Here is a 15,482-nt window from a genome sequence, read left to right as displayed (position 1 = left end):
ATTTCTGTGCCTGTTACAGTTTTTTTAAGACCGTGTCCTGTCCACCTCACAGGGGTTTTGGGGATGAGTGGGAGAAGGCACAACCTTTCGGAGGAGCTTCAGTTTCTACATGTGTAAAAAGCTTAGAACACACGGCTAGCCCACCAAAATCCGTGTTAAAACAGGAAAATGGACGGAAAAACTTTGCAAAATGTAGAAGGCTATGCAGTGTGAATTATCTCGTACTGATAACACAACAGAGACCTAAAAAAACGGCTGTGGGTCTCTTTCGTTCCGGCTCCAATGTTACAACCCCCAACGTAAACCAAGACCACTCTTTTAAATCATTCTGCGGCTGGGAGCAGCTACAGAGACCTTGCCACGCCCCACTGGGCCCAAAAGGGCCGGGAGGGGGCGTGGCCCAGCCCAGCCAGCCCACCACGACGCCCCGCCCCGTCGCGCCCGCGCCTGCGCCGTGCACACCAACCGGCCTCGAGCGCCCCGGCGGGAGGTAAGGGGTTTGCGGGAGGCTGCTTCGGGGGCGTCAGGCCCTGACCGGCTGGGCGCTGAACCCGCGCGCGCGCGAGAGGCGCCGGGTGGGAAGCCCGGCATCAGGTCCGGAGTGCGAGCGCTTTGGGGGTCCTCCTGGCTCCACGAAGTGGCGGTTTCGTTTTTGGAAGCTCTCTTCGAAGCGGGTGTTGGGAGGCGGCCGACAGGGCGAGCTTGGCGGCCTCCCGGGGTCGCGGGGTGGGAAAGTTTCCTGCGCCTGATCTGCCCGTGACGCAGTGTGGGCCCTAGGTCGTCCGGGTCGCAGGGTCGCCGGCGCCTTGGTCCCGAGACCGCTCGTGCATCCGTTCCCAGGTGGCGGCGTCTGGTGTTTGTGGCCCAGGGGTGCCGGGGGCGACACAGCGAGCGAGAGGCGACTCCAGGCTCGGGGGCAATGAGGAGAGGACTGGGGAGCCAGAAATCGGAGCCTCCTGTCAGCCACATCGGAAGGTGGTTCTGGAAGGTCCCGCATCTCACTCCCTCCTTTATAAATTCAGAATCAGAGGGCTTAGAGAAGAGACCATATGGGAGGACTTGGGGCCATGACTTTTCTTTCCCAAGTCAGTGCCCCGTCTCGGGGGGGGGGACGTGCCTGAGAACATTCGGGGCCACCAGTGGGAAGACCTGTGGGATCTCTAGGACGGTGTTCATCGCTTTTGGGGGGCGGAAGGTTGCCGGCAGTTTTGGAGTTTTTTTTGATAATTGGGGCTGTTTCACTTTTAAATAACCTCTTAAGTAATTTAGTGAACCTCCCAGTACTCTTTCCTCACGGGAAACCTGAGTGTTAAGGGTACGCAGGTAATAATAGTTGTGAGCACCCAAGGATCGGTTGCAGAGCACCTGGCACCCCCGCCTCCACCAGTATTAGGGCAGCTCTTGACTTATAAATGTCAGTTGGCCCATGTGAAACATCAGTTAATACATTTTTTAAGAAGTCTATTTATTTTGAAATAATTTTACAATTACAGAGAAGTTTCAAAAGAATAGAGTTTTCAGGGCGCCTGGGTGGCTCAGTCAGTTGAGCCTCAGGTCGTGGTCTCAGGGTTAGCGAGTTCGAGCCCTCGCATGGGGCTCTCTGCTGTTAGCACAGAGCCAGCTTAGGATCCTTTGTCCCTCTACCCCCACCCCACCTCTCTGCACCTACCCCGCTTGTGCTGTCTCAAAAAAAAATTTTTTTTTAATAAAAAAAAAAGTTATTTACAGCTTTTTAAAAAAAATGTTAACACCTTATATAATTATAGTACAGTAATCAAAATTTTAAAAGTTATCATTAGTACAATTCTATTAACCAAACTACCACTTTTTTTTTTTCAGATTTCATAATTTTTTTATACTAATGGACTTTGTTTCTGTTCTGGGATCCAGTATAAGATCCCACATTGCTTTTAATCGGAGTGGCTCATTAGTCTTTTCTTGTATTTCCACATCTTGATACTTTTGAAAAATGCTGGTCAGTTATTTTGTAGAGTGTCCCTCAATTGGATTTTGTCTGATATATTCTTATGATTAGATTACAGCTGTGCATTTTTTGTTGATGCCGCGGAAGTGGATGTACTTCTCAGTTCCTCATATGAGAGGTTCATGTTATGAGACACTGCTTTTGATATTATTGATCACTTGGTTAAGATGGTGACTGCTATGATTCTCTAACGTAAATTCACTACTTTTCCCTTGTAATGGGAGAGTTTCTAAACTATGCAGGTATCTTGTTTCTCCTCAGACTTTTCACTTGCTGACTTTACCATCCATTGATGGAAGTTGCCTTCATTGATTATTACTGTGATTATTTTAAAGCGTTTTTAAAAATATTTACTTATTTTTGAGAGAGAGAGAGAGAGAGACAGAGTATGAGCAGGGGAGGGGCAGAGAGAGAGGGAGACACAGAATAGGAAGCAGGATCCAGGCTCTGAGCTGTCAGCACAGAGCCCGACTCAACTCACAAACTGGGAGATCATGACCTGAGCTGAAGTCGGATGCTGAACCAACTGAGCTGCCCAGGCGCCCCTATTCTTTCTTTGACAGACATGTGTCTTTCATCTTCTACAAAATATTCTCTTCTTTGTTCAGTCCTAGTATACACATCAAGGATTTTCAGGATTTCTTACTCATACTCCTATAAAAAAACAAATTTACTGATTAGCATACAGTATAGTTGTGTGTAGTTCTTTTTGTCTTCAGCCTTTTAGTATCCTCTTAAAATATATTTTTCCATGGGCAGCTGGGTAGCTCAGTTGGTTAAGCATCCGACTCTTGATTTCTGCTCAGGTCATGATCTCATGGTTTGTGGGATCGAGCACTGCGTAAGGCTCTGCACTGGCAGCACAGAGCCTACTTGGGATATTCTCTCTCTCTCTCTCTCTCTCTCTCTCTCTGTCTGTCTTAAATAAATAAATAAATAAATAAACAAATAAACAAATAAATACTTTAAAAAAATTGTTGTCCAGTTACCTAGATTATTTTCTTCCCCCACTTCTTTCATTGTGGTTATGCTATTCGTTGGTAATAGTTTTGTTTTTTTATAGCATGTGTTCCATTTTGTGTTCCTCCACATTTTGTGTTCTTTTTTTAATTTTCAGAGTTTCATTCTTTGTAGTGTATAGTTCTGTGAACTTTGACAAATGCATGTAATTATATATCTACCACCACCTTCATGATACAGAACAATTCTATCACCCCAAATATTTCATTACATTTTTTAAAAAATGTTACAAGGAAATCAACTGTACAGAAGTTTAGGAGGTTAGGCATTTTTGTGTGTTTTGTCTCTTTTATAGGCATATTTTACACAGTTGTGATGTTAATGTAAATGTATTTTTTATTTTTGTGGCTTAATTATATTGGAAATACGTTCCAATTTTTTAAATGTATTTTTAGTGTTTATTTTATTGTTTGTTTATTTTTGAGAGAGAGAGAGAGAGAGAGAGAGCCATGTATGATCAAGGGAAGGGCAGAGAGGGAGACAGAGGATCTGAAGTGGGCTCCATGTTGACAGGAGAGAGCCTGATGTGGGGCTGAACCCACAGAATCGCAAGATCATGACCTGAGCCAAAGTCAGACACCCAACTAACTGAGCCACCCAAATATCCCACGTGTTTACTTTTGAGAGAGAGAGAGAGAGAGCGCAAGCCGGGGAGGGGCAGGGAGAAGGGAGGTACCGAGGGTGCCAAGTGGGCTCTGTGCTGACAGCAGAGAGCCAGATGTGGGACTTGAACTCATGAACTGTGAGATCATCAAGAAATGTTGAAATACACTTTTACCTATTATTCAATTATATTTTAAAACCACATTTTGGGGGTACCTGGCTGGCTTAGTTGGTAGAGCCTGTGACTCTTGATCTCGGGGTTGTGAGTTTGAGCCCCACGTTGAGCGTAGAGATAAAATAAAAATAAAAAATAAATAAACCCACGTTTTGTATATTGGATGAAGACCTTCCTTTAACAGCTTACAAAGATTATTTGAGCTATTTTATGATTGGAGCCACTGCTGGACAACTTTCTGTTTTAATAACATCATGATTTATGCAATTATTTGAATGTTATACAGTAAAACCTTGGATTGCGAGTAACTTGGTCTACGAGTGTTTTGCAAGATGAGCAAACATTTCTAACAAATGTTGACTTGATAAATGATTGGTGTTTTGCCATAGGAGTAGTACTTCTACATGGTGCTGAATGTCACATGATCACAACTGAGCCAATGTTTCTTGAAATTTGCTTTGATAGGAGTGCTTTGGACTCCAAGCATGTTTCTGGAATGCATTATGCTTGCAAACCAAGTTCATACTGTATTCTCATTTTAGTGTTATATAAGCATTTTATTATAATTTTATAAAAATGGAAATGGTGGCGAGAAGGAAAAAAGACTGGCCAGAGGGAGACCAAGAGTTAGAAAAGTCTCTCGGGAGGTTCTTGGGGCAGAATGTCTTCCCTGATAGATGGCTTTAATGAGGCACCAGATTTTCCTTGGACACAGAAAGCTGAGGGTAGAATCATGCACAACTCTAACCTGGAAATATCACTTTTGGAACTGAAAAAAAAATCATCATAGCATCGGGGAACAGTGCCAACAAGTCAAATATTTAATAATTAGGGTTGTTATGTACACCATAAGCTGGTTAGTGGAAGGGAAAGCAGAAACATTAGAGTTGTGTATCAAATGATACATAAATTTTAGAGGCAGGTGGAATATAAAAGAACATCTAGACAGAGGGAGCATCACTGCAATGCCAAAAGTAGAGGTTGGGTGATAATACTTAGATTGGGTTTATCTACTTATGAACATTGTATTTTTTTGTTCAAATAATAGGGAACTCTTGGAAGTTTTTGTTCAGAGGAGTAGCATGTTGCAGTTGGTGTTTGAGTTCTATTAATTGGTGGTAGTCTGAGGAAAAACCTGGAAGAGGGGAAAGAGTCTAAAGGCAGGCCAATTAAGACACTTGTAAGGTGCTATGCATATTGCATTGTTGGAGTGATGGAACTAGAAATGGTGAAGAAGAGACATGTGAAAAAATATTTTATTCCATCAGCGTATATTGAGTATCAGGTATGGTAAGAAAATAGGAATGGTGGTAGATGTAAAGATTTCTTCCTATTGTATATAATCTGCATGGTAGAAAAAAACACAAGCAATGTGATAAACTGGGAACATTGTGAGACAAATAATTGATAATTTATGAGTCTATTATATGTTAAATATAATAAGAAAAAGACATCCCTGTAGTAAAATAGATACATAGCACTAGTAGGCAATTCATAAGAGTGCAAATGGCTAATAAATGAATCCTACCATTTTTGAATGTCTAAGGAGAACCATACCATGTATTGGTGGGAATATGGATAAATGGGCATTTTGATATGTTGCTAATGGGAATGTAAATAGGCACAACCTTTGGGACATGTGGTATCAAAACTTAAAAAAAATTTGTGCACATATTCTATTTCTAGTTATTTTGAAGAACCATCACAGATGGTAGTATGGATTTATGTGTAAGAAGGGTACTTATGCTGTAGTGTAGTTTACAATAGTGGAAAATTGGAACAACCTAAATAGCCAGCAACAGATGATTAAATTATGGAGCATCTATGTAATGTAACACTATGCTTCTATAAAAGATGCATTATAGAAAAATAATAATTTACATGCAAAGATTTTTATTATTCAAAATAAATCCTTTTTTCTTTCATTCATTCATTTATCCACCCAGTAACAGTATACTTTATTATAATCATAGCTCCTCACCATTCATCTCCTGTGGGTTTATTATTAAAGTGTGCCTTTTAGTAGTTCTTTTTAAAAAAAAAAAATATTTTTTTATTTTTTTTTTTTAATTTTTTTTTCAACGTTTATTTATTTTTGGGACAGAGAGAGACAGAGCATGAACGGGGGAGGGGCAGAGAGAGAGGGAGACACAGAATCGGAAACAGGCTCCAGCCTCTGAGCCATCAGCCCAGAGCCTGACGCGGGGCTCGAACTCACGGACCGTGAGATCGCGACCTGGCTGAAGTCGGACGCTTAACCGACTGCGCCACCCAGGCGCCCCAAAATATTTTTTTATTTTGAGAGAGTGAGAGAGCGAGGAAGGGGCAAAAAAATTTTTTTTTTTTAAATTTATGCTTCTTGGGGCTTATGTACATTTTCAGTTTGAGGTCTTGCATCTTAATTCTCAACATATTCTCTCTTTTTGTTTTCTTTCAGCGTATTCGCTTTGAATAATATTTTCACCACTTTCTTTATTTTTCCTTTATGGGACTCCTATTTGTTACTGAGCTTCTCATTTTATCTTTTATGTTTTCCATCTTTTTATTCCTCTGACTGATATCTTCCAATCAATAATTCTCTCTTCAGCTACATAGTTTACTATTTAACCTAATTTTAGGTTTTTATTTTTCAAATTTGTACTTGGTTTTTCAGGTTAGCCTGATATGATCTCATAGTATTACCTAACTTGTAAAAATATTTTATTCCTTCCTTTGTATCTTTGAATATTTTTAACTGTACCTATTTTAATTTTCTTTAAAAATTTTTTTAATGTTTATTTTGAGAAAGAGAGCAAGAGAGCGGGGGCGGGACAGAAAGAGGGAGACAGAGTATCCAAAGCAGGCTTTGTGCAGTGAATGCAGAGCCCGATGAGGGGTTCAAACTCTTGAACTGTGAGATCATGACCTCAGCTGAAATCAGGAGTGGGCTACTTAACTGACTGAGCCACCCAGATGCCCTTTAATTTCCTTTTTAGATTATTATGTCTAGTCCCGTAGCTATGAATTTTCCTGTTGGCTCTGTGGACTCTTTTGGCAATGAACTTATCCGTATATCTCCAATTCCCACTTAACTACTGTAGCTGTTGAACTCTCTTTATTTTTGATGTGTGGAGATTTTCCTTTTTTTGCTTTCAAGCTTAGACGTAAAAACCAAGTTACTAAGTCGATGAGATAGTCTATATAACCAACACTTCAGGATTTTCAACTATGAAGGAAAGGAGAGAAACAACATTATTTATAGTTCTTAATGCTTCTGGAGTGATCTCTTTTTTTAATATCATAAAACAATGGACTCTGTCCTCTGAAATAACTAAAAAATACATTAATAATTATTCATAAAGATTCAGGGACTCCATAAAGTATATTTGGGAACCTCTGTCCATAATGGACCCTGGTTTAAGACACCTTAACCCATTGGGATTAACATAGCTTAAAATTTTTTTAAATATAGGAGAGGTTGTGGGCTAATGAGATGGCATGAAAGCAAGGTTGCACAACAGTGGTTCTCAAGTTTAGTTAAGCTGTGGAGTCCTTTACTGATGTAAAATCTAATAAGATCAAATTTATGAAATATATATAAGTAAATTTTCTCCAGTTGAAGCAGGCATGGGATCCTGGAGCCTGCTCACTTGCCAGCCTCTGCCCTCACCTATCCTGGGGCCAAAAGTATACCCTTTGACATTCTGCAACACTGGTAGAAGACTACTGGTGAATTAGAAAGAACATTTGATAGTACTCTCAGGAATTCTTTCTTATTCCAGCTCTGTTACTGGTTATTTGTATTGGTTGTAGGCAATGCTCATCATTGTCTACATTGTAAGAAAGGGAAGAGGCAGTTTAAAGGACTTCAATGAAAAAGAATTGCATATGATGTTATATTTAAAGTATGTAATTACATAGTTACATTATGATGAGGTTAGAAATGGAGTTTGGGGGCCCCTGGGTGGCTCAGTTGGTTAAGGCTGACTCTTGATTTTGGCCTAGGTCATGACTCTTGATTTTGGCCCCTCTCTCTCTCTTAGAATAAGTAAATAAACAAACATTTTTTTAAAAAAAGAAATGAAGTTTGATACAAGCAGAAATGTTATGAATTTTTTTCTAATTTTTCCATTTGACATCTTTTTTTAAAAAGGTTAGTCTTGTGCAAGATATACTGGGAAATGAAAACTTGGCAGTAAATTCATAGCTTTTTTTTAAAAAAAGGTATTTAAGCATATACATTCTTATATGGAAAAAACCAGACATCAAAATGGAAAGAGGGGCACCTGGGTGGCTCAGTCGGTTCAGCGTCCGACCTCGGCTCAGGTCACGATCTCACACTCCGTGAGTTTGAGCCCCACATTGGGCTCTGTGCTGATAGCTCGGAGCCTGGAGCCTGCTTCAGATTCTGTGTCTCCCTCTCTCTCTGCCCCTCCCCTGCTCATGCTCTGTCTCTCTGTCTCAAAAATAAATAAAAACATTAAAAAAATAAAAAAATGGTAAGAACGGGAGAAAGAAAATGGAAAGCTTAGTTAACTATGGGTGAGGAGATGATTGATTTTATTTTATTTAAAAATTTTAAAAAATCTTTATGTATTTTTGAGAGACAGAGCATGAGCAGGGGAAGGGCAGAGAGAGGGAGACACAGAATCTGAGGCAGGCTCCAGGCTCTGAGTTGTCAGCACAGAGCCCGACATGGGCTTGAACCCATGAACTGCAAGATCATGACCTGAGCTAAAGTCGGATGCTTAACTGAGCCACCCAGGCGCCCCTGATTGATTTTACTTTATTCTCTTTTTTGTATTTTCTTTTTTCTTTTTCATATTCTCTTAAAGTGAATATACATTACTTTTGTGGAGAGAAAAGAGTTTCAAAATAAAAATTTTTTTAAGTTTACTTATTTTGAAGAGAGAGAGAGAGAGCATGAGCAGGGGAGGGGCAGAGAGAGACGCAGAGCAAGAATCCCAAGCAGGCTCTATGCTGTCATCGCACAGCCCAGTGCGGGGCTTGATCTCATGAACTGTGACATTATGACTTGAATTGAAATCAAGAGTTGGTCGCTGAACCAACTGAGCTACCCAGGTGCCCCTAAAATAAAAGATTTCTTCAAGAAAAAACAAGTCATTCAAGTTCAGAACTAAGTTGAATATATATTTAGAATAAATCATAAAATTACCTCGTTGTTGGCTTTTGAAAATAATAGAAACTGATTAAAAACATTCTTAAATATTTCCCTTTTAGGTTTTTCCATGTGAGTGGGGAAGACAGTTGCTGCAAGTAGAAGTGACATAACATTTTTCTAGAATGTCTGAAGATGAAGAAAAAGTGAAATTACGCCGTCTTGAACCAGCTATCCAGAAATTCATTAAGATAGTAATCCCAACAGACCTGGAGAGGCTAAGAAAACACCAGATAAATATTGAAAAGGTGAGTTTTTTCATTTTCTGCCACAAGAAACAGTTACATATTCTGATTTATACTTGTGCATTTCAGCTAAATTTAGAATATTAGATAAGAGGCTTTGCTAAAATATCCATCTCCTATTGATTTAGCAATATTCATTTTTTTATCTGGGTTTTGTTTTACAAATATACCTCTCATATTCTTCATTTTTTAGGGAGGAATATTAGAATAGAAACTATGCCTTTTAAGTTGTACATGCTGACATATTAAGTAGTTAATAATTAACATACAACAAAGTGTTTGACAGTGTACCATAATGTAAAGGCAGTGAACTTTGGCTAAGGGGCCTGCCTTAATTTCATTTGCCTCATGGCAAGTTTTTTGAACTTTGGGGTCTATCAGTAACTCCTATCCTCTTTAGGTGCATGTAACATAAAGAGGTAAATCATTGTGTGATATGAGGGAATTTCCCAAATTGACTTCTTCCCATTGAGGAAAGCCCCAAATTAAGAAATAGCACCTAGAGATCAGTTTAGGAAATAGGTAGAGGGAAGCACTAGTCTCAGGGACTGTGGTGAAGGTTGCATAGAACCTGGACAGGTCAGTGTCTGGTGGAATAGTTGTGGCATTCATGGGAGCATCAGGTTTACTGAGTACTGAGCATTGATTTGGCAGTTTATGTGGTTTCATTTGCTATAGGACAGGTCAGTGGGATTTGCTCCTTAAAAATGATCTCTCCCAGTGTAAATTTTTTTATTTTTAATTTTTATTTTTTAACTTATCTTTTTAATTTGTTTTCTAATGTTTATTTTTGAGAGAGAGAGAGAGACAGACAGAGCACGAGCGGGGGAGGGGCAGAGAGAGAGGGAGACACAGAATCCAAAGCAGGCTCCAGGCTCTGAGCTGTCAGCACATAGCCGGATATGAGTCGGGAATCCACGAACCGCAAGATCATGACCTGAGCCAAAGTTGGATGCTTAACCAACTGAGCCACCCAGGTGCCCTTATTTATTTATTTTTTTGAACGTTTTTTTTTTTTTTTTTGAGAGACAGAGAGCAGGGGAGGAGCAGAGAGAGAAGGGGACAGAGGATCTGAAGTGAGCCCTGCACTGACAGCACAGAGCCCCGTGTGGGGTTTCAACTCACCAACTGTGAAATGATGACCTGAGCCGAAGTCCGTAGCTCAACTGACTGAGCCACCCAGGTGCCCCTCCCCCACTACGCATTTTAAGCTGTGTCACTTTCTGTTAATTTTTTGTGGTGGGGGGTGGTGTGGAAGCGGTCATTAAGCCTTTCAGTGTAAACAATATTTATCACCCTCACCTGAGCACATTATACAACTAAGAAGAGTGTCAGTTTTTTTCCCCAATAGATACCATCTGTCTTCCTAGTATTTAAATCTTTTTAAAAAGTATAGACAGTAAGTGCCAAGAATATTAAGATGGAAATTTCAATGCAAATATGAAGCTATCTAGAATTCAAGATTAGTATTTTGTCATCTTTTAATTTCTTTATCTGTAAACAGTAAGTACTGTGACTTTTTAGGGTGGAGGAGTTTTCTGGTAAACTGGTTATTCTTGTTATGAGCAAAAACAAATTATAGGGTTCCATGCTTTCATTAATGAGGAGGGCTCATTGTTTTTTTCTTTTTAATTTTTTTTTAAGTTTATATATTTATTTTGAGAGAGAGAGACAGCATGAGCAGGGGAGGGGCAGAGACAGAGAGAGAGAGAGAATCTCAAGTAGGCTCCTCACTGCCAGCACAGAGCCTGATTCAGGGCTTGAACCCACGAAACTGTGAGGTCATGACCTGAGCAGAAACCGAGAGTCCAACACTTAACCGACTGAGCCACCCAGGCGCCCTGAGGAGAGCTCATTCTTTTAGCACTATATTAATATAGAAGTAGGGTTGTTTACTTTTGATTGATCATACCTGGGTGGGAGGTTGATAAGGTGTGTTTTAAAGTCCTGAGCTCATATCAAAGTGCTCAGTTACAAAGACGACAAGAATTTAGCAGATAAGTTGATTCTGAAAGGCAGAAATAGGTGGACTGTTGTCTTATGTTACCTTTGAGGTTCGGCGTGTCTTTCATTTCCCTTTTCTTATACTTATTCTGTATGAAAGTGCCTGCCATCATTCCCTCAGGTCCTAGCCACATGTACCACCCAGTCAGTCATCAATGGAAAAGCCAGAACCCTGGGAACAAGGGAGGTAGGGATAGGAAGGATTTATTATCGGTTTGATTAGTTGTGCCAGACTTGCTAAGAAAATTATTCCAGAGGTATATTCCTCTTTGTCTACCATAACATTTTTACTTTAGCATTTTGTGAAATCTTTACTTAACGTGAAAGTTTTAGACAATGTTGGAATAATTATAATTCACAGTGTAGGGGATATCTGCAGCTAAGCAAACTCCTACTGATCTGTGTTTTATTCTGTATTCTTGATCATAATACTGTCTCTAGGATTTCTAGTTTTGCATGAAAGTGACTTGTGTGTGTGTGTGTATGATTGAATAGCATATTTTAATAGTTTATGGTAACGTAAAAATATTTAAAAGCTGCAATGTTCACCATGGACAAAAGAGTTAAGAGCTAGGTTTGGGCTCCAGGTGTGTGATAGTGCCTTATTTTGAAAAAGGCATATTCTTCCTGGGGGAACGGTGTAGACAGATCACATATTTATTATGTTAGCCATCCGTCATCCAGTATGAATTTAAAAGAAGAAAGTCACACTGAAGGGAAATTGAAGGTCAGCCTTAGTGGAGTGACGCTGCAACACCCGAACACAATGGGTGCAGTGTGCCGTGGGCACCTGTGACGCCCTGCCACGGGTCCTTCAGCACTACACTGTATTGCACGTGGTAGATGTGATTAGATTGTGATGCTGAAATCAAAGTGTTAGCATCCAGCTTTCTTGGCTAACGTAAGATAGACCTAAGCACAGCGGATAGAAACAACATGATTATATGCTTGGAACATAATTTTCTTTGTTTCAGGTTGCAGGGTTGGGAGGAAACTTACTGCGTAGCACGTACTATGTTAGTATATGGTTAAAGCACAAGTGGCAGAAAAGCCCCAAGTAGCGTATCATATCAGATAGGCGTTTTTCGTTTTTGCTTTTATTTTGAACCTCTCACAGTTAGGGAGCACTCCAGGGCTGCAGTGGCAGCTCAGCGGTCATTAAAGACTCTGGCTCTTCTTATCTTGCTCTCGGATCCTCAGCTGGTTTCTATCTTGCATGTAAAATGGCAGCTCCAGCTTCAGCTATCACATCAGCTATTACGTTCCAGCTAAGATGAAATAAAGAGAATCGTATTGTTGCTAATTGTGTTCTTTTTTCTGTCAGTTCTCTCTTTTTTTCTTTTAAAGAGAATCCTCCTGTTCTTGTTTCATGGTTGCAGTATCATCCATGGGGTAGTATTATTATTTAAGTTTTATCTGCCTCTTTGTCTGTTTTTCCTGAGTTTCTTTGTTCTTTCTTCTTTTTAAACTTAATTCTTATCTCCTCCACAACTCACTCACTCTCTCCCTTTCTTTTCTGTGTCAGCCTGCAATATTATGGACTTTGCTTTCCTTGGCCAGCTGTTGATATTTAAGAGTGCTAATCAGAAGGTATTTGTGAGTGTAGCAGGGAGTAGGAAAGGTCTTGTAACTTGGAGGGGGAGCGAGTGAAAGATCAGTTTTCATGGGGAACTACCAGACACTCTTGTGGAATGTTGTCTTCTGTGGTGACCAGGGCAGTGTAGTCACTTGGGCCTGCGGAGAGGGCATGTGGTAGATAGACTGCCTGTTCCTTCCCTAAGCTTTGAACCAATCCTTCTGCCCTACCGTATACATCCTCCTGGCTGCCCGGTAGCTGGTACGTCTGGTTACCGAGCCTTTCGGTAGTAGTGATGTGCCCGTTGGCTTGTCACTCACTGCCTCTCCCACACCATTCACCCCTTCTGCAGCCTCATGTTTCGGCTTTCTCGGGTCTTCTGAGTCTGCAACATGTCTGTAATCTTTCGATTTTCTCAAATTTGGTTAAAATTTCATGTCCACTGATATCTTCTGTTATATTCTCATTATTCTTATGAATGTATACCTTTTAAAGTCCTTTATTGTCATTTTAGTTGCGTTTTAGAAAAGAGCAGAGATACATGCTTGTGTTCAATCTTCCAGGTTTAATGAGGAGGAAAAATTAATTGCAAGAAATAAATATATGTTAGGTTTTCATAAGTGTTGGTGTTTGCTATTTCTTTTTTTTTTTTAATTTTTTTTACATTTTTTTATTTTTGAGAAACAGAGTGAGACAAAGCGTGAGCGGGGGAGGGGCAGATAGAGAAGGAGACACAGAATATGAAGCAGGCTCCAGGCCCTGAGCAAGCGGTCAGCACAGAGCCTGATGTGGGGCTCGAACCCACGAAATGTGAGATCATGACGTGAGCCAAAGTCAGACGCTCAACCGACTGAGCCACCCAAGCGCCCCTGTTTGCTATTTCTTTTATTGGTAGCTCTGAAAAGTTCATAAAAAATTAGTTTTCTAATCCTGAAGAAGTTTACAGTGCAGTTAAGAAAATAGGAAATATTCAGAGAATAATAGGTGACATAATTGTGAAAATGAGTGGTATGAACTGTTCTGGCAGTATGAAGCACAGACTACATGGTGCAAAATCAAACGTTATCAGTCTCATTGATTTGTTATTTACTGATTTGTTTTGATTTGTTTTTAAACCTGTGATTACAACCAAAAGTTTTCCATTTCTCTTTTTAATCTGAGAATGTTTATTTCAGTCTTTTAATCTCACCCCCACCCCCCACCCCCTGCCCCATTTTTTTCTTCCTGACAGAACCTTGATTCAGTCTGTCTTCCTGTGCTTCAGAGTAGGAAATCTTCAGCACAGGTGGTGAATAATGTTTCTAATGGTAGTAATTACATTCTTGTCAGTGTGTGAATAGCAACTGTATCCTAGAGTTGTGGCTAATGAGACTGGAGGGAAAGCCTGTTTGGGATATGGAAACTTCTGGAAAAGATTTTCCTACTGGTAGAAAGATACACATGAGAGGAAACAGTTCTGCTTCTCCTGGCCTTGTGTCTTCTTGTTGTATCTGGAACAATAGCTAGTAGGGGACAAATCTGAGGACAAAAACTTTCTATTGAGAGTGGTAAAGAAGAAAGATAGAACTTAGGCAGTTGGTGAGCTTGTAAGCTTCTGAACTAAACTACCTTCTAGGCTGCTTCTGAGGGGAGATAATAAATGTCCTTATTAAAGCAATTTAAGATTTTTGAGTTTTCTGTTATTTGCAACCAAACACATCCTAATTGCTTCAAGTTACAGCATTGCTCTCACTGGTCTCTCTAGTGCTGCTGTGTAGATGGACAACAATGTTTTGTAAAAACAGCACAGTTCAAAAACGCTTGTCAGTAGTTCTCACAACTAAATTTTAAAGGATTTACTTCTTGTAATTTTTTTTCACACATACTAAATCACTTTAGCTTTTTCCGCTTCTCCAAAAATTTGCAATGATAGATTTTAATAATGTAATATAAGTTAGGTATAGCTTGCAGCGAGTAATAGGAAATCCGAACTATCTTACTCCTTATTTTTCTTAGAATTTTACTGGGTTGCCTGGGTTGCTCAGTTGGTTAAGCATCTGACTTCAGCTCAGGTCACGATCTCATGGTTCGTGGGCTCTAGCCCCGTGTCAGGCCCTGTACTGACAACTCAGAGCCTGGAGCCTGTTTTCGGATTGTCTCTCTCTCTCTCTCTCTCTCTCTCTCTCTCTCTGCCCCTCCCCTGCTTGCACTCTGTCTCTGCCTCCCTCAAAAATAAATAAACATTAAAAAAAATTTTTAAAGAATTTTATTGTTATAAGAGATAAGGTCATTTAGTTCAACCTCCACCTAAGACACTAATCTCTTCTACAGCTTGCTTGACACGTGAGCAAATGGTAATAATGCATTAGGAGATTCACACTCCTGGGAGGTAGGCTTTGTGCTTTGTTTTGGGGGGTGTTATTTTTGATATTTTGTAGGCACAATGAATTATTTTTCACTATGGGGTAGGTATCATTATTTATCTTCATTACATGAGTAATATTCAGTTTATGGCTTTCGATCATTGGGCTGTCTGCTAATATTATGCAGCATTTCTGTTACAGTGTTTGATATTTTCTGTGTTGACAATTATGTCACCTGTGAAGACAAACTATTTTATTTCTTCTTTCTCCGACTGTGTCCTTCCTTCCTGCACTGGCTAGGGCCTCTTGGTGTGATGCTGAATAGGAGTGGCAAGATCAGACCTCCTTATTTTGTTCCCAGTATTAAGGAATGGC

General features: G+C 40.0%; 1 protein-coding gene across 5 annotated transcripts in view; it reads left to right on the top strand.

The window, feature by feature from the left end:
• Positions 1-445: 445 nt before the first annotated feature.
• STX17 (syntaxin 17) overlaps positions 446-15,482 on the top strand; it is a 65,761-nt gene continuing 50,724 nt past the window's right edge. The window contains exons 1-2 of one of the 5 annotated variants that reach the window (XM_047829971.1): positions 446-490; positions 9,003-9,188. In XM_047829971.1, the coding sequence (XP_047685927.1) occupies positions 9,066-9,188 (123 nt within the window). In that variant the 5' untranslated portion in view covers positions 446-490; positions 9,003-9,065. Of the gene's footprint in view, positions 491-574; positions 595-845; positions 989-9,002; positions 9,189-15,482 lie in introns of those variants that run through there. The other 4 variants (XM_047829974.1, XM_047829975.1, XM_047829970.1 and 1 more) reach the window with 4 other exon arrangements.

Source organism: Prionailurus viverrinus, chromosome D4 (genome assembly GCF_022837055.1).
Source record: "Prionailurus viverrinus isolate Anna chromosome D4, UM_Priviv_1.0, whole genome shotgun sequence".
NCBI classification, from domain to species: Eukaryota; Metazoa; Chordata; class Mammalia; order Carnivora; family Felidae; genus Prionailurus; species Prionailurus viverrinus.
Note: the sequence above shows the minus strand (reverse complement) of the source record. Positions and strands in the feature narration are given on the sequence as shown.